Source organism: Sphaeramia orbicularis, chromosome 15 (genome assembly GCF_902148855.1).
Source record: "Sphaeramia orbicularis chromosome 15, fSphaOr1.1, whole genome shotgun sequence".
NCBI lineage: Eukaryota > Metazoa > Chordata > Actinopteri > Kurtiformes > Apogonidae > Sphaeramia > Sphaeramia orbicularis.
In genome coordinates, this window is record NC_043971.1 from 4574919 (window position 1) to 4595966 (window position 21048).

Genomic DNA, 21048 nt, shown 5'->3' on the forward strand with positions numbered 1-21048 from the left:
TTTTCCGGTTTGGAGTTTATGATCCCATCAGGCTGTGGAGCTGAAGGTCAGTGTGTGGATGGAGGAGGGAGGAGAGTCCAACTCACACACTGACCAGGACTCTGGGTTTTACAACTAGATTACACAACAACAACGGCCTATTAGGAACACATATAAAAAATAAAAACACTGGTCACCATGAGAATGAAGTCGTAATATCATGAGAATAAAGTCGTAGTTAAAAAAAAAAAAAAAAAAAAAAAAAAAAACTAACAAAAATAATGTATTTATGGGATTAGTTGTAATATTTGAAAAATAAATGTGCACTAGTTCGATAAAAAGTCATCATTAATAAATTGTAAACCTTAAACCTTGTTGATGACAGTTTCTGGTTAAAGGGAAGCAGTAACTTTCACTTCTGTTGGACCAGACGAAGCTCAAATGAAAGTAGAACCTCACACAATGTTCCAAGTTCTCTTATATTATTCGAGTGGGTACAACTTTATTCGCATAAATTATATTTTTCCCTCCTGTTTTTAATGTACGGCATTCTCATAATATCATGACTTCATTCTCATAAAATTTATCTTAGTATTTTGATTTATCATTTATTATTATTTTAAATTACTAGTGGCTTTGTACCCGTGGTGCCATTGTACGATAGCGCCCTCCCGTGGTGCAACAGCGGCATTGCACCCATATGCCCTCCTGTGCTGCAACATGTGCCGGACAAAGATGCGCAGAACGTCCATTATAGTAGGATACATTTACATAAACATGTACTTATACATAAGGAACCATAGAGACACAATATAAAAAAAGATAACAAACAAATTATACAACAAACTTACAAACCCATTAAATCCCCTAAAAAGAGGGGGAAAAAAACACAACAACAAAAAAACAACAACAAGATAAATAATGTTATCAACTCCTCTTTACAATACTCAGGGCTGATTCAGAGTTAATATAATGTAAATGAACAACACATTTCTCTGTCAAAAGGACATAGGAGTCAGCAGGACGCTCTTGATGACAGTAGAAAAAAAAGGATTCCATTGTTGATAAAACAAATTAATTTGTCCATGAATGGAAAACTTAATCTTTTCCATCTTTAAAAGAAAAGTAAATCATGCACCCATTGCACAAAAGTCGGTGTCAGAGGTTCGTTCCACTTAAACAGAATCATACGATGGGCCAGTAGTGGACAAAAAGCTATCAAGTCACTTTGGGCTTTGGACAATCCCAGCGCAGGACAGGAAACTCCATCTTGGTATTTTACAACTTTATTCTCATAGTGACAAGAGTTTTTATTTTCTTAAAAAGTGTAGCTCCAGTTTTTGGCCTGTGTTCTGTAAAGCTTTGGACTCCGTCAGTGTTTCTGTTCAGCCCTGATGACAGAGGCGTGTGCTCCATCTAGTGGACGGTGTGGGTGTTGTCATCTGTTAGAGGACACTCACAGTTTTCTCTCTGCTTTTTTTTCCACAGGGTATTAAAGGAGACCAGGGAGCCAAGGTAAGATCATTTACATCTTCACTTCTCTCCCTTTTTTCAGGGACAACATGTCAACAGCTGCTAATAAAGCTGTTAAAGCCCTTTTTTCACTTTCAGAGCTTTAACGATACTATCCTTTGGCGTAGAACTAAAACCCTGAGCACATGCACATTGTCCCACAACACTGCACATATGGTGGAGACCAGGGCTCTCAAACTCATGTTCTTTCAGGTTCCACATTCAGCCCAATTTCATCTCCAGTGGGCCGGACCAGTAAAATAATAACAGAATAACCTAAAAATAATGACAAGTCCAAATTTTTGTCTTTGTTTTAATGTAAAAAAAAAAAAAACCCATTAAATTATGAAAATACTTACTTTTATAAACAATCCAAACAAAAAGATATGAATAACCTGAAAAAACTGAAATTTCTGAAGAAAAATAAGTGCAATTTTAACAGTATTATGCCTGAACTTATTATTTCTACATGTGCATTATGGATCAGATCTACAAAGACACTAAACACTTAGTAAAAGGCAGAAAATAGTTCAAATTGTGCTTAATTTTCTTTAGACATTTCAGGTTGTTCATATTTGTTCAGCTTATTCACATTTTATTGTTACAGGGTAGTTTGTGAATGTAAACATTTTCATGATTTATTTTATTTTTTGCACAAAAACAAAGACAAAAATTTGAAGTTGTCATTATTCATAGGCATAATGTAATATTTTTTCACATCGAACTGAGAAGAAAATCTGGAGTCATTCTTTTTCATCGGTTCTTCTGCTGTTATCATTTGACTGTAGATCAGATTGGTCTGTATGTGGAACGGAAACTAAAATGAGTTCCACAGCCTTGACTGTGGAATTTTTGCACTTTGCAAATTCACCCCACGGGCCGGACTGGAACCTTTGGTGGGATGCATTTGGTCCCCGGGACGCATGTTTGAGACCCCTGGTGTCAATTTATTCAAGTGCCAGATACACTCACTTTTAGCTGATCACAGTCTTCATCAGTACAAAAAACCCAATCACAGTCATTTACACATCCTGTTTTTTGCTCGTTTGCTTTGTTTTATTGTTGCCTCGGTTGATTTGACAAACTTCATCTTCTTCTGGCTTTTTTTGGGCATGGGGACAATTCCAGGTGTGTTAATCTGATTGGTCATAATCAGATTACTGCTGTTATCAGATATAACAGATCAGATTAGACAGTTTACATGATCAATAATTATCTGATAACAGATAATGATCAGAGTATTAGTGTAGATGTAAACAGGCTCAGTAACAGAATGCTCCTGGAGGATTCTGTTGGGTTTCTGTAAATAGGCTTAGAGTCTGGTTCCGACCAACTCTATGTAAAGTGTCATGAGATAACTTTTGTTATTATTTGGCACTATGTAAATAAAATTTGATTGACTGATTGGTTGATTGATTGATTGATTGATAACAGGAATTTTGAGTCAAACATTGCATAATCCGATAATGGACTGGAGCGTCTAAACCAGAGTTTACGATTATCACATTTATTAAGTCCATGTAAACGCGTCATATCTGATTTATAAGTGATCAGGTTTTTCTGGTCATGTGAACAGGTTCATATTCAGCCTGGTTTGAGTTTACCTTAGATGTAGGTTTAGAAGAGACACCCCCCCCCCCCCCCCCCCATGTGCACTGCAGAGACCAACATGATGGAAGGCCTCTGATGTCTCCTCCAAGATTTAGACGGTCTTCTGTCAGGTTCACGTCAGGAAGGAGCGCTCCCTCTTTCCCATGAGCCTTTTGTGTTTCTTTTGATGTCGTCCTGGTTGAAAGGGCGTGTCTGCGTTTTTACTGCGCCGCTGCTTCTCTGAGCTGATGTTTCCATCCACTCTGTAGGGAGATGAAGGAAAGAGAGGTTTCCCAGGAGACAAGGGAGACAAGGTACACCCACTGCCAAGTGTTTATGTGTGTGTGTGTGTGTGTGTGTGTGTGTGTGTGTGTGTTTGGGCTTTATGTATGCACAGTGAGCTCAGTTATGGCACTACTGATGATTAAACCTAGGTTTAAATTTATCTTGGAGCAGGAACACACTTCAAAAGTTTGGCTTTTATTGGGAGAACTGCTCTCATATGAAATCCACACTGACTTTAAACATATGTGAGGACGTGGGCTTCTGCTGTAGTGGTTTCAGAGTCCAGTTCAGTATTTTTAGCTAAAGTTACATAAGGGAAGTGAGCTGCTTCTGAGATTTCAACTGGCAAGACAAAGCAAGGATTTCAGCGACAAAATATCATAGTTCAACCATTTAGAACTTTTTTTTTTTTTTTTCAATAAAATATGCATTTATCTATATTGTAAAAGAGAAGTGGGCTCTGGAAGAGCTGACTGCTGCAGTTTGTCATATTTTTGGTCATGGAACAGACTAATGAAAACGACAAGTTAATAGGACCAATATTTTGGGAGATATTAGTAATTTTGGAATACAATAGCCTTACAGTCTCTTTGCTATGCTCATGACGATTGATGGGAAGCACGGTACCGCACTGCATGATGGGAAATGAAGTTAGAAACAGGAATGACACACGAGGCCGGCGGTAGGCATGGGCAGGGATGGGCTCAGCCCACCCAAATGTCCTTTATGACATTTATCCAATAGAAAAACATAACAGACTACACTACAGTTGGGTCTAATTTGTGATTGGATGGGCAGCCTAAAGCCCGCCCTATTCTGTCAGTGATTGGTTGTCATTATTGTTTTGCATTTCCTGAGCGCTTCATTCGCTCATGCAGCAGCTCACTGTCTGTCGTTCGTTTCCAAGTTGCAGGGAAATAAACGGCCCTCCTTGGTCACTGCTGCACCTGTCAAGGTTTCTGTTTAATACTGCACTTCTCGCTACTGGAGTTTCTCTGAATCTGTGGCTTTTTGACCTGCTCTGTCTCTGGGCTCCTGCAGAGCAGCTGACCCAATGCCTATACACTGACTAAAGTAACGCCAATAAAACACACATATTGGGCAACACAACACCAGTAAAACACATACACAGTCTCTTAGTCGTCGCCCAAGGAAGATACAAAAACCGAGTGAGGGGCAAACGATCTCTGTCACTAAATTCTATTAATTATTATAATCATTTTGTCCTGTTGGTTTATATGTAGTTCTACTGACATTTGAGTCTAAAGTTCAGGGTTTTAGATGAAAAAGAAAGATTTGTTGTTTTCTTTGTCATTTGTCCCTTTTCAGATTGAATTTAAATAAGACTTTTTTGTTTGTGAAATATGAAAAACTATAATTTAGGTTTTTTATTTTTTACTTTTGGCCCAGTTTCTGTTGTTTGTGCGGTTGTTCTCTTGTGCCACTTTTTAGTCTGAGTTTGAACAAGAGTAGACTTGTAGACATTAAATGTGACTTCTATCAGTTTTCAGTCTGAACTGAATGCGACTCTAAAGTAACCTGCATGCACAAAAAAGGTCCTGATGTAATATGTGTGTTTACGGAAGAAACATTCCTGGGACGCAGAATCGTGATGTTTGTCGCATTTCAGTGAGGTAAAGGTCGGATAAATGTGACCTGGCCGTTCAGACTGAAGTCGCATTGGAAAATATCAGATACGTATCAGATTTAGGACCACATATGAAAGTGGTCTGGGTCGGATTTGAAAAAATTGGATTAGCGCTGTTCAAACTGTCTTTAACAGATCGGATACAGGTCACATATGGACACACACATCAGCTTTGGGCCTCATTTACCTGCCATCTGAACGGAGCCTTAGTTCAGAGTTTCAGTTGTGAAATTGCCCTCAGTATAAACCTCAGGTTGAACGCCTCCATCATGTTTGTAATTTCTTTCCTGGTTTTCCAATTTTGTCTTGGAGTGTATTAGCACGGTAGCCTGGCAGCAGCAGCCTGAGCTCTGTCTGAGTGTGTTTTACCCATTAAGGCCACAAATAGACAGATGGGAGGAAAGAGGAAGAAAAAGTCAAAAGAGGAAAAGCTGAAGGAAGACGCGTACTCACTGGTATCCACAGGAAACAGCGATCTGGAAAGGCTTTTATTGTTAAATAATAAAGGCCAAGTGCTTTAACAGGCTGATTGTTAATGTTAGGTCAGGGCTGAGGCTTCCACACACTCAGGGGAAATCTGCTCCATATATAATGGCTCAGAGATGCCAGGCAGAGGTTTTGTAATAACCATTAATATCTGCATGGTGCCGACCACAAATGGCTCCTCTGTAGAGTCCAGCGCTCGGCCTCCAGAGTTCCCAGCATGCATCTGGTGTGTGTTAGGCCTTAGAGGAAGCAGACACGTCTGCCACCTCAGGACCTGGCAGAACGCTCACTTTACACACACCAGTCCAGGGCTTTGAAAGGGTTTTAGTTTGCCCGTGGGCACTGAGACAGACAGTGGATTTAATGTCAAAGAGGAGCGCAACGTTCCAACTGTGGCACTTCTCAAACGGACACAAAAGACAGACGTGTGTTTCCATTCAGTCCAACAATGAGTGAGTAATACAGCTGCAGGAAAGTTCACTGTCTGGTGGGGGGGGGGCTGTGTGATCAAAATAACACCTTATCATTCTACATGAAATAGGGTCCTGTACCTTTTAACTAGGGATGCACAATAACTATCAGCACTGATCGGTCAGATATTGGAAAAAAATGACATCATTCAGATAATTCTGATGATTAAAGTTTCCACCGATAAATACAGCCCATAATAATAATAAATCAAAATTGCTTAGATTTTGCACATTTCATCAGTATGCAGTGCACGTTGTTGCCTTGGCAACTGCCATGGCTGTTGTTTTGGTCCGACAGTTAATGATATATTTTGCTGAAAATGCCACTTTTTCTTCAGTTTTCTCTGTTTTGATAGAATAACTTTTGAATTTACTCTGAGCTTTAATGAATATCTGCATGATCAGTGAATTAAATATAGGAAAATATATGGTTTATACTGAAAAAACTCAAAATGAAGAGGACGATATTACAATCAGTGTTGGGCAAATTACTTTTAAAGAGTAATTAGTTATAGTTACTAGTTACTTTCTCAAAAAGTAATTGAATTAGTAACAGAATTACTCCTTCATAAATGTAATTAGTTACCAGGGAAAGTAATTATTGCGTTACTTTTTTGAAAAACCTTCTAATATGTAAAAGGAAATTGATTTTTGAGCGTGTTTCACGGGTCAGTTTCATAGAGTAGAACAGCAGACAGGTACTGAAGACCAGGACTGTGGTGAGGCTGGGGTCCACCAGGGTCTGGCTTTTCCACCACATAAGTGCATATCTGCATTTATAGAAGAAGATGCTCCTCCAGTTAATCCCTCATCTCCACTTTTTTCAGTCGCTCCTCTCTGATCCAGCGGTAAATGTCTCCAGTCCAGTCAGTCGGACTCACTGATAACTCCTCCTCTAAATTAGCTGATGACTCCTCCCCTAAATTAGCTGTGCACGTAGCTGCGTAGTTCAAGTGAATGGGGTGTGCTGGGACAACTCAAACTCGGACATGTCAGTAGTCGTTCAGGTGAAGGGGGCGTGGACCACTCAGACTCATGGACACACAGGTGAAGCATGAAGGCAGTGTGGGTGATTTGAATAGAAGAACGGCTCGTAAACAAACGGCTCACAATTAATCAGTTCTTATCATTCACTGAAAAGAGCCGTTCTAAAGACTCGACTCGTCCCCGAACGTCACACCTGTCTTGTCTGGCTGAGCGAGCCAGGACGGATAACAGCTGTTAGATATCAGTGCATAGTAACGCACCACATCTCACTGCCGGTAACAGTAACAGCGTTGTAACGTTTCATGTAGTAATTAATTAGATTACCCGTTACTGGAAAACAATAACGGCATCAGTAACACCGCTATTTTTAACACCATTATTCCCAACACTGATTACAATGAATGGTGAAGAATAGAGAAAAATTCATTTGAGAGCTGCCACAAAAGTAACACTGAGTCTTTATGGGTTACATTTTTTTAAATAAATAAAAGAATAAAAAAATAAATAAGACCCCCTGGGTGTGGACATGCCTACTATAAAAATGTTTCTCCAGTCACTTACAGTTATAGTTATTTCTTAGTAATGGACATTATATGACATAAGATGTAAGTTGTCTGCACGCTGCACTAATGTACCCTTAAACCTGCTTGTGTCCTCCGTCAGTCCAACTGTTGACACTCTGTCAGGTGCAGACAGAAGCACCTCCATCAGGACAGACAGACTGTCCACCCGGGGACATGTGGACAGATGAAAGCACTGCCGGAGCCCCTGATCCCTCCTTTAGTGTCAGGGTGACCCCGGTGGTGACGGCTGTAATCACTATGACGGTTCATTACCGTCCACGACAACCCAGGGAAAACAGGAAACGACTCCTCCCTCTGATCTACGGTCGACCAATCAGCTTTCAGACCGCCCTGGACTTCTATTTTAACTCTATGTGACATGCAGTGGGTGTGACCCTCAGCCGCTCTGTCACAGTGGAACGCCACCAACGTGATTTATCAACATGCTAAAACCCTGTCATTGAAGCCCCACTTCAGAGGGACGTACAAGGAGGAGGACACACTGGCCCATGCTCACATCTGATGGCTCTGGAGGCGGATCACGGGTTTACGCTCTGTTTGTTCTGCGGTCCAACTCCTCTGTCACACTCACTTAAACAGAGCAGACGTGCACATGCAGCCGTGGACTGGAGGGTTTGTCTGAGGACTCACAAACATACTTAACATGTAGGGATGTAACGATTACCAGTATAATGATAAACTGTGGTAAAACTGCAGATGGTTAGTATTACCGTTTAAATTCTAATTATCATGATAACTGTGTCTGATTACCGCACTTTTAGGGGAAAAAACACCTATGTAAAGATCTGCTTTTATGTCAAATATTTGAGTATAGTTTTAATTTATTACAATTTTGATTTTATATACTTAATATTTGGAACCAATATTCACTTTTAAAGTCTTTGAAAAGGTTCGTTAAACATCTTTGTGTTATTTATGCAATAAATTATATACATTTTTCAAATCAGATTTAATTTTTTTTTTGTGTGTGTGTTTTCTGGCCTTTTATGTTTTTATAGTAGATTGAAGTGAAAAAAATAATAGACAGATGATATAGATGAAGTTGTGCTGAAAAAACAGATACCAAACATGGGTAATCAAAAGGACTGAAAAATGGACAAAATAGGCTCAGACCACTAAGGGTTAGTATTTGGATGTTTCTACCAACAGAAAGTGCATTGTGCCAATTATTTTATTTTATTTTATTTATTTATTTTTTTAAATACAACTTAGTTAAATTATTTCAGTGTGTGTATAACCGTGATATGACATTTTCATATTGTTACCTCCCTATTTACATGTGGACAGGTCTGTGAAAAACACTGACATTTTGGAAACTTTTGAGTGGGATTCAACGTAAACCAAATACATCAGCGCAGATGAACAAAGACTTTAATGATGCTTTGTGAAAATCTTTGATTTTTTTTCAACTTCTTTAATAACAGAGTATTTCCATGTTAATTTATGTCTTTGTAATTTAAAGAAATTATACTGTAGTTATGTTTAGAATATATATTACTGCATCCTTAACCAGTGGAGAACCATGGGTTCTAGATCCTGGACTTCATCATTGTCAGTACCGAGGGTGGAATGTGAAGGGGGTAGGGTGTTTAAAATCCATATCCTGACCCCGAGGGTCAACATCCCAGTCCCCCAGCACCGATATTTGTTGTGTATTCACACATGCTGTACCGCATTTGTCCAGCAGTCACTGCCAAAGTGTTCACATGATTCTGGTCATAGCAACATGATTGTAAGGCTATTGTGTTCAAAGTTACAAGTATCTCCCAAAATATTGGTCTAGTCAACTTACTGTTTTCACTAGACAGACAGACACACACACACACACACACACACACAGAGTCCACTTCCCTTTTATAGTAGAAGATTCTTCTTCTTCTCATTATTGTTGTTATTATTATTATTATTATTTGAAGTGTAAATAATGATAGCCTAGATCTGAAGCCGTCTTCCGTTTGTTTTACGTGTAAACTCTTGGTTTTGGGCCTTTTAAACGCTGAACCTCCTTCCTGGCGGCCGACAGCTCCCCTCCTCCGCAGGGACCCCCCCGTCATCCACTCAGTCCTGTGTTGTGTATTTGTGTATTCGTGTGTGGTCACAGCTGTGACTGTACGTCATCTTTCAATCGTCTACTCATTAATCTGAAGTGGGGGGGTGCAAAAACACATGAATGAAATGACTGGAGTGTGTTTTTCTTTCTATTTTGAACAGCGGCCGGGTCCATCACACCGTTCAGCCGCTCTGCACATGCTAACCCCTGACTGCACATACATTAACTCTTGTGTGTCTGCTCCTTTCCTGGTGTTGAAACTATAATCTTTCCTTTGAATCTCATCTTCTTCCTTTTTTTTTTTCCTACTTTGCACCTTTTCTTTCTGCCAACTCAGGGAGAACCCGGTTTCCCAGGAGCCCCTGGGCTAAAGGTAATGTGTGTCTGAGCTCAGAATGAAACCAAAGCAGTGTTTTATAAACGCAGTCCTTCAGGGCAGTGGGACTCCATGATAACTGTGTTTCTTCTGCTGTAAAGGGCCAGGCTGGCGTCCCTGGTACCCCTGGTATTCCTGGCAAACGGGGCTACAGGGTAGGCCTGGACTCAAACCAGCATCCTGCCTGTGTGACAGTGCTTCTGTCTGTGAAGTCACATGTTTAGTACCTGTGTGTCTTTGTGCTGAGCTTCATCTGCTGTTGACCTGTTGAGTTGGTGCTTTTTCTGTCAGTGCTTTAGTCTGTGGAATGATCACTCACACCGCAATCTCTGATTTATTCCAATCAAAGGAGAATCAGAATAGTGTCAAATCATTTTCATTACTCATTAACCTCATAGCATAATTACCTAGGTCATATTTTTTGCCAACTTGTGATATCTGCATAACTTTACTCTCCAAACACTGCTGCTTTTGATATGCTGAGATCAGAAAAAAAGATGACTTAGTCAGTTATGCTATGAGGCATAACGAAATGTTGCAGTCTGTGGAAATACTGACACGTTCTAAACTCCTCCATGTACTAGGTCTGTCCCACTTAACCTCCTCAGACCCAGCTTTTGTGGACAAGAGTTTCACAACTTTATACAAAAAAGAAAAGAAAACTGTCCACCACAAAGGACATTCCATAAAAATTTTAAAAACTGCATCTGAAAAAACTGTTGCATCATGATGTTTCCAATATAGGCTCTTATTTAATAACAAACAAAAAAAGCTGGTACTTCACTGACATTTCCTGGTTCTCAGGAGGTTAAGCCTGATATTGATTATTTCAATGCATTATTTTTCACATCATTCTTGTCTGTTTGACATTGGACTATTGGTGTTTCAATACCATCTCATATAAACGACAGATTAAAGCTCAGGGTCAAACAAGTAAATGGAACAGTCACACCTTTTTGTCTAAGATTAAACATCAAGTGTTTGTGATCTACAGAAATGTACCTGTAAAACCTCCTACAGACTGTCGGCCTGATTTACTAAAGGTTTATATGTGTAAAAACGTGTGCAAACTTGACTGTTCATGCAAAAACATACTGAAGTTTATCTGCTAACAGCACGCATCGAGGGTTGCGTCTCTCAAATGAGTAAAATAACTTGTCCAACCCATTTAGTGTGTTTGGCTTGATGCTGAGTTGACGCTGAGTTTTAGGGTTTATCCAGTCCAATAAAATATATCCAATAAATCCAATTTCATATAAAATACTTCAACTGTGACAAATCTTTATATATCATTCAAACCCAATAATGATTATGTGTATTATTGATTCAATTGAGATGTTTTCTTTGTGTTTTTCAGGGTGAGAAGGGAGAACCAAGTATTTCAGGCCAGGGAATGAAAGGAGAACCAGGTTCTCCAGGACTGCCAGGGCTGATCGGAGCTAAGGTAAAGGAAGAGAAGAGCACAAATCCTTTACACATATTCAACAGTTATTTATTATATAACCCTAAACTAGGATTATGGTTGTAAGAGGAAAAGCTGTGAGGTCTAAATGCATGTTAATGGGTAGGATTAGGCTTATATTTGAGCCACATTTACACTAATGTGGTTTATGTTTCAAACAGAAACTGGAGGATGTTCCCACTGAAACCAAGTCTAATACTAATAATGTGTTTTGTTTTTTTCTGTTCAAACCGAACACATGATGGCAGAGGTTAAGTTTCAGTAGTTTACTGTCAGGTCAACTTTGCTGATAAATCACTGTATGACATTTTTCTCACAGGGCGATAAAGGAGACACTGGGGACAAGGTAGGATCAATATTTACCATCCTATATTAACTTTTTAGTGTCTCTTAATGTAAGCCACTATCGTACATGTTCAAAGGACTGGCCTCACTGCAGGTTCCTTCAGTTCGTGGAAAGTCCAGTTTTTCTTACTGTGCACCTGTAAAACCATCTAAAACTGACCACACTTTTATCATTAGGACCGTTTAAATCCGTAATTGCATCTTATTTTACCTCCAGCTGCTCCTGTTTTTAACAGACTTCTCTGTTTTTTAGTCATCTTTGTCTTTGTGAAAAAAAGTTAAATTGTGTTATGAAAATGTTTACATGTACGAACTGTCCTTTAAAAGTAATATGAATAACCATAAGTGCAATTTTAACAATACTATTCCTCAGCTTTATTGTTTATACACATGCATTAAAATTACAGACCACAGTGGATCACAAAACTTTTAGTAACAGACAAAATATTGTTAACTCTTTTATGCATAGCGGTCACTACAGTGGACAGCTATTCTACAGCTGTTCTTTTGTATATTCATGGGTTTTGTTGTTTTATTTGCATATCAGACAACTTTGCTGTTCTTGATAAACCTGATCTGCAGTAACATGTTTGAGAGTAAATCAATTGCTATTTGTTATTAGACGGTAATCAACAGTTTTCTTAAACAAAAAGGTTTTTTTTTTCACATTATCTCCATGGAATGAGTAATAACTAGTATTAAAGTATGGTAAAATGTGAGAAAACATCAGATTAGCTGCTTTACAGTAATATTTCATAGTTTTCACACAGTATATCACTTTCTGATATTGCATTTTAAATACGTTTCGTTTCTTCAATAATTAAACACATGGTGTCCAGCTGAGTAGACATTTTTGTAACTCCATAAAAAGCAGGTTCATAAAAAATTTCAGTCACATTGTTTTTTTCATGCCTAAAGAGGAATAAAAACACTCAGGAAAAAAATCTTGACTAAGGACCTCATAATTCATGCATCAAAGGGTTAAAGTTGTCCTTATTTTTCAACCTATTTCAGGTTGTACACAGTTGTTCATGTTATTCCCTCTTTTTGTGAAATTATAGTTTGTAAACGTACACATTTTTATGTAATTTACTTTTTTTATGCTGAATCAAAGAGAAAATTTTGGAGTTTAACTGGACTGTAATTAAGACGATTTTGACTCCCAAAATTTTACATTTTACAAATTCATCCCAGGGGCCAGATTGGACCCTTTGGCGGGCCGGGTTTGGCCCACGGGCCACATGTTTGACACCACTGGTCTAATCCATGTCTGACTAACACACACACACACACACACACACACACACACACACACACACACACACACACACTGAGCCTTTGTCACTTTTACTTTTTAGTATTTCTGATATGTTCATTGTATGTTTCAAATGTTTTGTGTTTTGTCTATATTGTAAATGAAGTTGCTTCCTCGATATATCCCCAAGTTTAAATAAAGGTTATTATAATAATAATAATAATAATACAAATATTTCTAAAATCACTGAACTGCTGTACTGAGGTTGAGGATGTTTCTGGAGACACTGACCATTCCTCCTTTTCCCTCTAGGGGGAAGCAGGTCCTGAAGGCCCGGCTGGACCAAGAGTACGTCCTGATAAACACACGAATAAAACAGACCCAAACTGCCCAGTCTGTGCAGTGTTTTCTTTATGAAGTTTAATAAGCATCTGGTTCCTCTTACAGGGTCCTCCAGGTCCAACTGGGGAACCAGGAAAGTCTGAAATCCTCAACAATGAAAATGTATGTTACACTTATTTAATCACCCTTTCATTATAACATCAGTCCAATCCAGTGAATGTTGATGTTTATTCGTGTCATTCATCCATCCACAGGACATCCGGAACATACCGCTGATGGTATGTACTCCCATTAAAACACAAACAGGACTCTTTAAAAACTAGAGATAAACCTCATATCTTTTCCTCCTAGGGTCCTCCTGGATTACCTGGACCTCCAGGGCCCCCAGGATCTGCTGGTGCTAAGGTAGGAAGCAGATTTGAAACAAATTATGTTTGATCAGCGATATCGAGATTCCAAGTAATGATAATAAGACTCTGCTTGAAAAAGAAATGTTCCAGATTTGTAACTTGACCTGGACTTTTGCCTCTTAACTTTGAAGGATTTGACATTCAAAATGAATGTATTAAAAATGGAGAAAAACAATTCTTAACTCTCTCCTAAACATGAATGCGTTGTGTACCAGTTATCTTAGCACTAGAGCCATAGAGAGTTGCGACACACTTTGATCTGGCCGCTATGCAAGGTTGTAATGGTTTTGGATTTTTCATTATAGTTTAGTTTTAGTTAGTTTTGACTTTTTTTCTCTAATTCAGTTAGTTTTAATTAGTTTTTAGAGCAGGTTTGCTAGTTTTTATTAGTTTCTGGGGTTTTTTTAATAAATGCTTAGTTTTAGTTTAGTTCTAGTATTACTTTTAGTTTTTTCATAACTTTTCTCTTCCTCACCATCATATTCAAATAAATCCCAGACAGGACTCTGCTGCTTTCTCCCAACTTTAGTCTCCATGTTTCCAGGTAGAGTGGGGACCAGAAGACGACTGGAAACCACAAGTGACGACAAATGACGGACCGTCATTTTTATCTGTTTTAGTTAGTTTTGTAAGCACACAATACATTTTCAGTTAGTTATCGTTTTTTTTTTTTTATTGTAGTTTTTACTTATTTCAGTTACCGAAAATGTTTTTCAATTCTAGTTTTCGTCATTTCGTTAGTTTTCGTTAATGATAATAACCCTGCTGCTATGGTGTTCACAAGGTTCATGTAAGCCTCAATAGTTCCAAACAAACTACACACTGTCATGTTCTTTTATGGGACAGACAGCAGTGAGTGGGTTATTGCAGGTAAGTATCCACATAAACCACATAGTAAATGACACTAATGATCACATGACCTCAGCTGACAAACTGAACCAAACACCACCAGGTTCAGCAAAACAACTCCAATAAAACCCACAGAACCACATTTGGACTAACGGTACCTTACCTTACAACAGTGGTTCCGACCTTTTTTGGCTCATGACCCCATTTTAACGTCACAAATTTCTGGCAACTCCAGACATTCAAAACGGAGACTTTTTTTTTTTTTCCCTCAAATTCATTTGTTTTTGATCATGTAATAGTTTGCTATACTATGTTAGAAATAAATGTCAATTTTAGATGACATTTAGTCTATATAATGTATATTATTGTGGACGGAGGCAGTAAAGCCAGGTGTAGATTACTGCACAAAGGGAGACTTGGATTTTCCTTGGTCAGATTATGTACAGTCAGTCCAGCTTGGATTTACAAGGCTGACAATTAATACTGAACAAACAAGAACTGAAACTATGAATTATGAAAGAGCTGCAGCATCTGAAACTGACCACAACGAACATTTGACAGATAAACAGAACCGCAGTGCTGCAGTTTCACACTCACAGTTTTTCATGTTAAAAGACACAATGTGTATTGTGATTGTCTCTCTCAACTCACCATATATTTTTATTAGTAAGTTTTTTTTTGTTGTTGTTGTTTTTTTTAATCAATTACTAGAAATTCCAGGCGACCCCATTTGAATTCGAGGCGACCCCAGGTAGGGTCCTGACCCCAAGGTTGAAAAACACTGCCTTAGAAACTGCCTCATTTGTAGATATAGTGGAACAGCTGGACAAGTCAAACTAGCTAACTATAGGACTACAGCTGAAAATCGATTGTATAAGATATAAATGCATACAAACGCTAACACGTACCGAAGAAAACAGAATTTACAACATAAATGTCACTAATACAGGAAATACACTGGATAATTTGAAAGATGACCATATCTGATTAACTTAGCACTGGAGTTGCTAGATCAGCAGAAACAGAAATGAATGTGTTCCGATGCCGCCATATTCAGTGTTTGGAACTATTGGTGCCTCCAGAACCTGGAAGGAGGTCCATATTTCATCCGTCATTTTTTACAACAGGAGTCTATGGAAGTGTCACCACTCTGTTTTCTCTACCGCTCTGACCTCTCGTACATAAAGGCTTGTTGTGTCTGCTGATTGGATAAAACAGTTACGGGTCCCAGAGCCATGTTTGTATCAGTTCTGCTTCAGTTCATGGTTTAAGTGGCACAAATGACCTCAGGAATGTGCTGTTCATCTATGAGCAAAATAAATTGACACAAACTGAACCAGCAACTTCTGTCACTCAGGCTTTCTTAGTTTTTTTTATCGTGTTTTTTCGTGTTGCTCATGCAGCTTTTGTGTGTCCTCAGGGTGAAGTTGGTCTCCCAGGTCCTCCAGGATTGGACGGAGAAAAGGTACAAGTCTGTGGTCTATGTATGGTACAGATTTAATATGATTTTTTGCTTCACTTGTGCATTTCCATTTTCTTCAAGTTCATAATCATTATAAACAACACGATTACATCTTCCAGGCAGATATTGTGCTTTCTGTTTATTATTTCAATGTACTGTTTTACATCCTCTTCCTCTGTGGTAAAAACCACATACCTCCACATGTGCTAGTTGTGAATGTTTGTGATAAACTGAAGGATAAAGTTTTCCTTCATGGTTCTCAAATTCTCCCCCTTCTTATGCTCAATAAAGTCTTTAAAACCCTACATGGATTCAGTGAAAAATGCACTGAAAGCACAAAGCTCAAAATAACATTTTTCTGAGTTCATGAAAAGTTAACCCTTCAAACCAGGCGTCAGCAACCCTGGTCCTGGAGAGCCACTGTCCTGCATGTTTTAGATGTATCCCTCTTCCAACACACCTGATTCAAATGATAAGTCTATCATCAAGCTCTGCAGAACCCTGATAACGACTATCAGGTGTGTTGGAAGAGGGAAACATCTAAAACATGCAGGATAGTGGCCCTCCAGGACCAGGGTTGCAGACCCCTGCTTTAAACCCTAAGTCTAAGATGTTTTAGACATATTTTTCTTGTTTTAACTATAAAAAGGTTAGAAAATATGCTGTGAGTTAGTCAATTTGTTCACTTTTCCAGAACACTTTTTTTCTCCGGATGTTTCAAAATCTTGCAATCATTTCCCATTTCCCACACGTTACAATACAACTAAAATGGCTTCCTCTCCAGCTTCTACTACAGATGTGAGTCAAGGTTCTAATAGTTTTGGATTTTTCACTCTAGTTTTATTTAGTTTTGACTTTTTTTTCTCTAATTCAGTTAGTTTTAATTCGTTTTTAGAGCAGGTTTGCTAGTTTCTATTAGTTTTCATTTTTCTAAATGCTTGGTTTTAGTTTAGTTTTAGTATTAGTTTTAGTTTTGTCGTATCTTTTATCTTCCTCGCTGTCGTATTCAAATAAATCCCAGACAGGACTCTGCTGCTTTCTCCCAGCTTTAGTCTCCATGTTTCCAGGTAGAGTGGGGACCAGAAGATGACTTTAAACGACAAGTGATGGACCGTGAAGTACCATATGGTGCCGCTAGCTAAAATTGTTAGAGTGAAATAAATCGATTTTGTATCAATCCAACATTGACAAAAATGAAAACAAAGGGAATTTTATCCCTAATTTTTATCCGTTTTAGTTAGTTTTGTAAGCACGCAATACAGTTTCAGTTAGTTATGTTTTTTTCTTTTAATTTTTATAGCTTCATTTATTTCAGTTAACGAAAATGTTTTTTGACCTTGATGTGAGTGAAATTACCGTAATGGCCCAATAAACCCAATGAAGCACAATGTCTCAGGTTTCAGAAGCCGTTGGAATTTTTTTAATCGCACAAACGGTGAAAGAATTCCGTCCAAACTGCATATGTGCAGGGTGTGTCAGTGGTGACACAGCAGGTTTTGAAGAGTTAACTTTTTAGTGATACATGATTAACCCAGAACAGCAGCACAACAAACGTGATGATCTGATAGAATATGACGCATTGCAGGAGAATAAACTATAAACAGTTGATGATGTTGTTCAGGGGTCTCAAACATGCGTCCTGGGGGCCAAATGCGTCCCACCAAAGGTTCCAATGCGGCCCCTGAGATGAATTTACAAAGTGTAAAAATTTCACAGTCAAGGCTGTGGAACTCATTCTAGTGGCGGTTCCACATACAGACCGATATGATCTACAGTCAAATAATAACAGCAGAAGAACCGACAAAAAAGAATGACTCCAGATTTTCTTCTCGGTTTCATATGAAAAAAATAATAGTACGTTATGTCTATAAATAATGACAACTTAAATTTTTGTCTTTTTTTTTTTTTTTTGTCACTTAAGTTTTTATTAAAATTCTTCACACATTTTTGACAAAACAACAATAAACAAAAAAAGAACAAACCAACATTGCTTGGTTGCATCACACATTCCTCAACACAACCCTATCCATTCTTTCCATCATTCCCAGCTCTGAAAACTGTCCATTTATTCCACTTTTTGTCTATTTGTGCTTCCTTTTGTCTTTGTTTCAGTACAAAAAATAACATTAAATTATGAAAATATTTACATTTACAAACTATCCTGAAACAATAAATTGTGAATTATCTGAACAAATATGAACCTGAAATGTCTAAAGAAAATTAAGCACAATTTTAACAGTTTTCTGCCTGTTCCTCAGTGTTTAGTGTCTTTGTAGATCTGATCCATAATACACATGCAGAAATGATAAGTTGAGGCAGAATATTGATAAAATTGCACTTTTTTTTCTTAAGAAATTTCAGGGTTTTTTTTGGGGTTATTCACATCTTTTTTGTTTGGATAGTTTATAAAATTAAGTATTTTCATAATTTAATGGGATTTTTTGCACTAAAACAAAGACAAATATTTGGAGTTGTCATTATTTATAGGTTATTCTGTTATTTTACTGGTCCAGCCCACTGCAGATCAAGTCAGGCTGAATGTGGAACCTGAAAGAACATGAGTTTGAGAGCCCTGATGTAGTTCAAGTGAGCTCACTCATAAACATGTAGAGAAAAATGGACCATAGATGTGAAAGCAGCTGTAAAACATCACCCTTCATTCCATTTCAGTACAAGACTCATTCACCTACAACAGTAAAACACAGACGGAGGTTTGTTAACCCACCTTCTGTTTGTAGGGACCCAGAGGAAAGCCTGGAGAAACCGGTCCTGCAGGCCCAGCTGGTCCTGAAGGTCCCAGAGGGGAGGGCGGAGTCATGGGCTTCCCAGGACCCAAGGGAGACAAGGGAGACATGGGTCCATCTGGATCACCTGTGAGTGTGAACCACACAGCGCACCAAAACCCGACCAGAACCGGAGTCCACATCTGTCATTATCCAGAGGGGAGGCCTCAGCTTTGAGCCGCCCTCTTATTAGATAATTACAGACGCTTCAGTTTGGTGAAAACCTGGAATGACACTAACTTTTAATTCACTGTGGTACAGATCCCAAATGTGCTTCAAACACACACTGATGCTGTTTATAGTGTAGTGTTATGGTGTAAGTTTCCACTCGGTCCTTTTAGTTCTGGACTGAATATTTGTCTGATCCAGGGGGGTCAAACTCATTTTAGTTCAGGGGCCACATTCAGCCCCATATGATCTCAAGTGGACTGGACCAGTAACATAAAAACAGAATAACCTAGAAATAATTAGGGGTGTGTATTGGCAAGAACCTGGCGATACAATGCAAATCACAATACTAGGATCATGATACGATATATCATGAAAAATCATGATGCTGTTAAAAAGGCAATTTTTTGTTTGTTTCTTTTTTTTAATGATTATTTCCTTGAAGAATTGAATTACACCAGAAATCTGCACAAATACTAAACACATTTTTATTTGATCCCGACAGGATTTAATGCTATGTTACAAAATGTTCCTGTGTTCAAACTGAAATTCTGTTTTACAGACATTACAGTTTAAGATCCTGTTCAAATGTTCATATTCTATTAGTTCAGAACTAACATCAGAACATTATTTTAGTTCAATCCCAACAAATAATAATTTAATTTAATAAATAATAATTTAATTTAATAAAAGAGTGTTAAATAATAATAAATAAAATATAAATAAGAACGAAAAACCAAAATGAACCTCCACAATATCTGCATTTGAATAAATAACTAAAAATATCGATACAGTACTTTTTAATATCGATACAGTATTGTGAAATGATAAATTGCGATATATTGCAGAACTGATATTTTCTTCCACCCCTATAAATAATGTCTTCAAACCCCAAACTTTTTTCTTTGTTTTAGAGTGAGAAGAGTGAAATTGTATTATGAAAATGCTTACATGTACAAACTGTCCTTTAAAAGTAATATGAATAACCATAAGTGCAATTTCAACAATACTATTCCTCAGCTTTATTGTTTATACATGTGCATTAAAACTGACAGACCACAGTGGATCACAAAACGTTTAGTAACAGACAAAATATTGTCAAAGTTGTCCTTATTTTTCAACTTATTTCAGGTTGTACACAGTTGTTCATGTTATTCCCTCTTTTTGTGAAATGATAGTTTGTAAATGTACACATTTTTATGTCATTTTATTTTTTTTATACTAAATCAAAGAGAAAATTTTGGAGTTTAACTGGAACTGTAATCAAAAGGATTTTGACCTAAAGTTTACATTTTATAAATTCATCCCAGGGACCAGATTGGACCCTTTGGCGGGCGGGTTTTTGGCCCACGGGCTGCATGTTTGACACCCCTGGTCTAATCCATGTCTGATTAACACACACACACACACACACACACACACACACACACACTGAGCCTGTTTACATGACCATGAAAATCCAGTAACTGGGAGTAATCAGATATCAGATAATCGTAAGATTATCTGATGTGTTTACATGCGATAATGGAAAACCCTGGTTTGGACTAGTACAAATGTACATAGTGATGGTCAAATCAAACTTCCTGTTATTATCTTCAGCTCATGTTTGATTATGTAACTTCAGCTTTCTATGATTTTAATTGTGTTTAAACATGTTTAGATGTAACAGAGCTAAATAAATCGATTAACCTGTACACATGCAGGAAGACATGGGAGGACTGGGACAAATCCAGGTGTGTTAATCTGATTTATACTGAACAAAAATATAAATGCACGACTTTTGTTTTTGCTCCCATTTTTCATGAGCTGAACTGAAAGATCTAAAACTTTTTCTGTGTACACACAAGGTTTATTTCTCTCAAATATTGTTCACAAATATGTCTAAATTTGTGTTAGTGAACACTTCTTCTTTGCTGAGATAATCCATCCACCTCACAGGTGTGGCATATCAAGATGCTGATTAGACAGCATGATTTTTGCACAGGTGTGCCTTAGGCTGGCCACA

The 21048-nt window shown here is 37.9% G+C and overlaps 1 protein-coding gene across 12 annotated transcripts in view; it reads left to right on the top strand.

The window, feature by feature from the left end:
* col13a1 (collagen, type XIII, alpha 1) overlaps positions 1 to 21048 on the top strand; it is a 228620-nt gene that overhangs the window by 178133 nt on the left and 29439 nt on the right. For 9 of the 12 annotated variants that reach the window (XM_030156714.1, XM_030156718.1, XM_030156720.1 and 6 more), the window contains 12 exons: positions 1468 to 1494; positions 3351 to 3395; positions 9929 to 9964; positions 10069 to 10122; positions 11325 to 11411; positions 11749 to 11775; positions 13342 to 13377; positions 13477 to 13533; positions 13626 to 13649; positions 13723 to 13776; positions 16051 to 16095; positions 18831 to 18965. In XM_030156714.1, the coding sequence (XP_030012574.1) occupies positions 1468 to 1494; positions 3351 to 3395; positions 9929 to 9964; positions 10069 to 10122; positions 11325 to 11411; positions 11749 to 11775; positions 13342 to 13377; positions 13477 to 13533; positions 13626 to 13649; positions 13723 to 13776; positions 16051 to 16095; positions 18831 to 18965 (627 nt within the window). The remainder of the gene's footprint in view (positions 1 to 1467; positions 1495 to 3350; positions 3396 to 9928; positions 9965 to 10068; positions 10123 to 11324; positions 11412 to 11748; positions 11776 to 13341; positions 13378 to 13476; positions 13534 to 13625; positions 13650 to 13722; positions 13777 to 16050; positions 16096 to 18830; positions 18966 to 21048) is intronic. The other 3 variants (XM_030156725.1, XM_030156722.1, XM_030156724.1) reach the window with 3 other exon arrangements.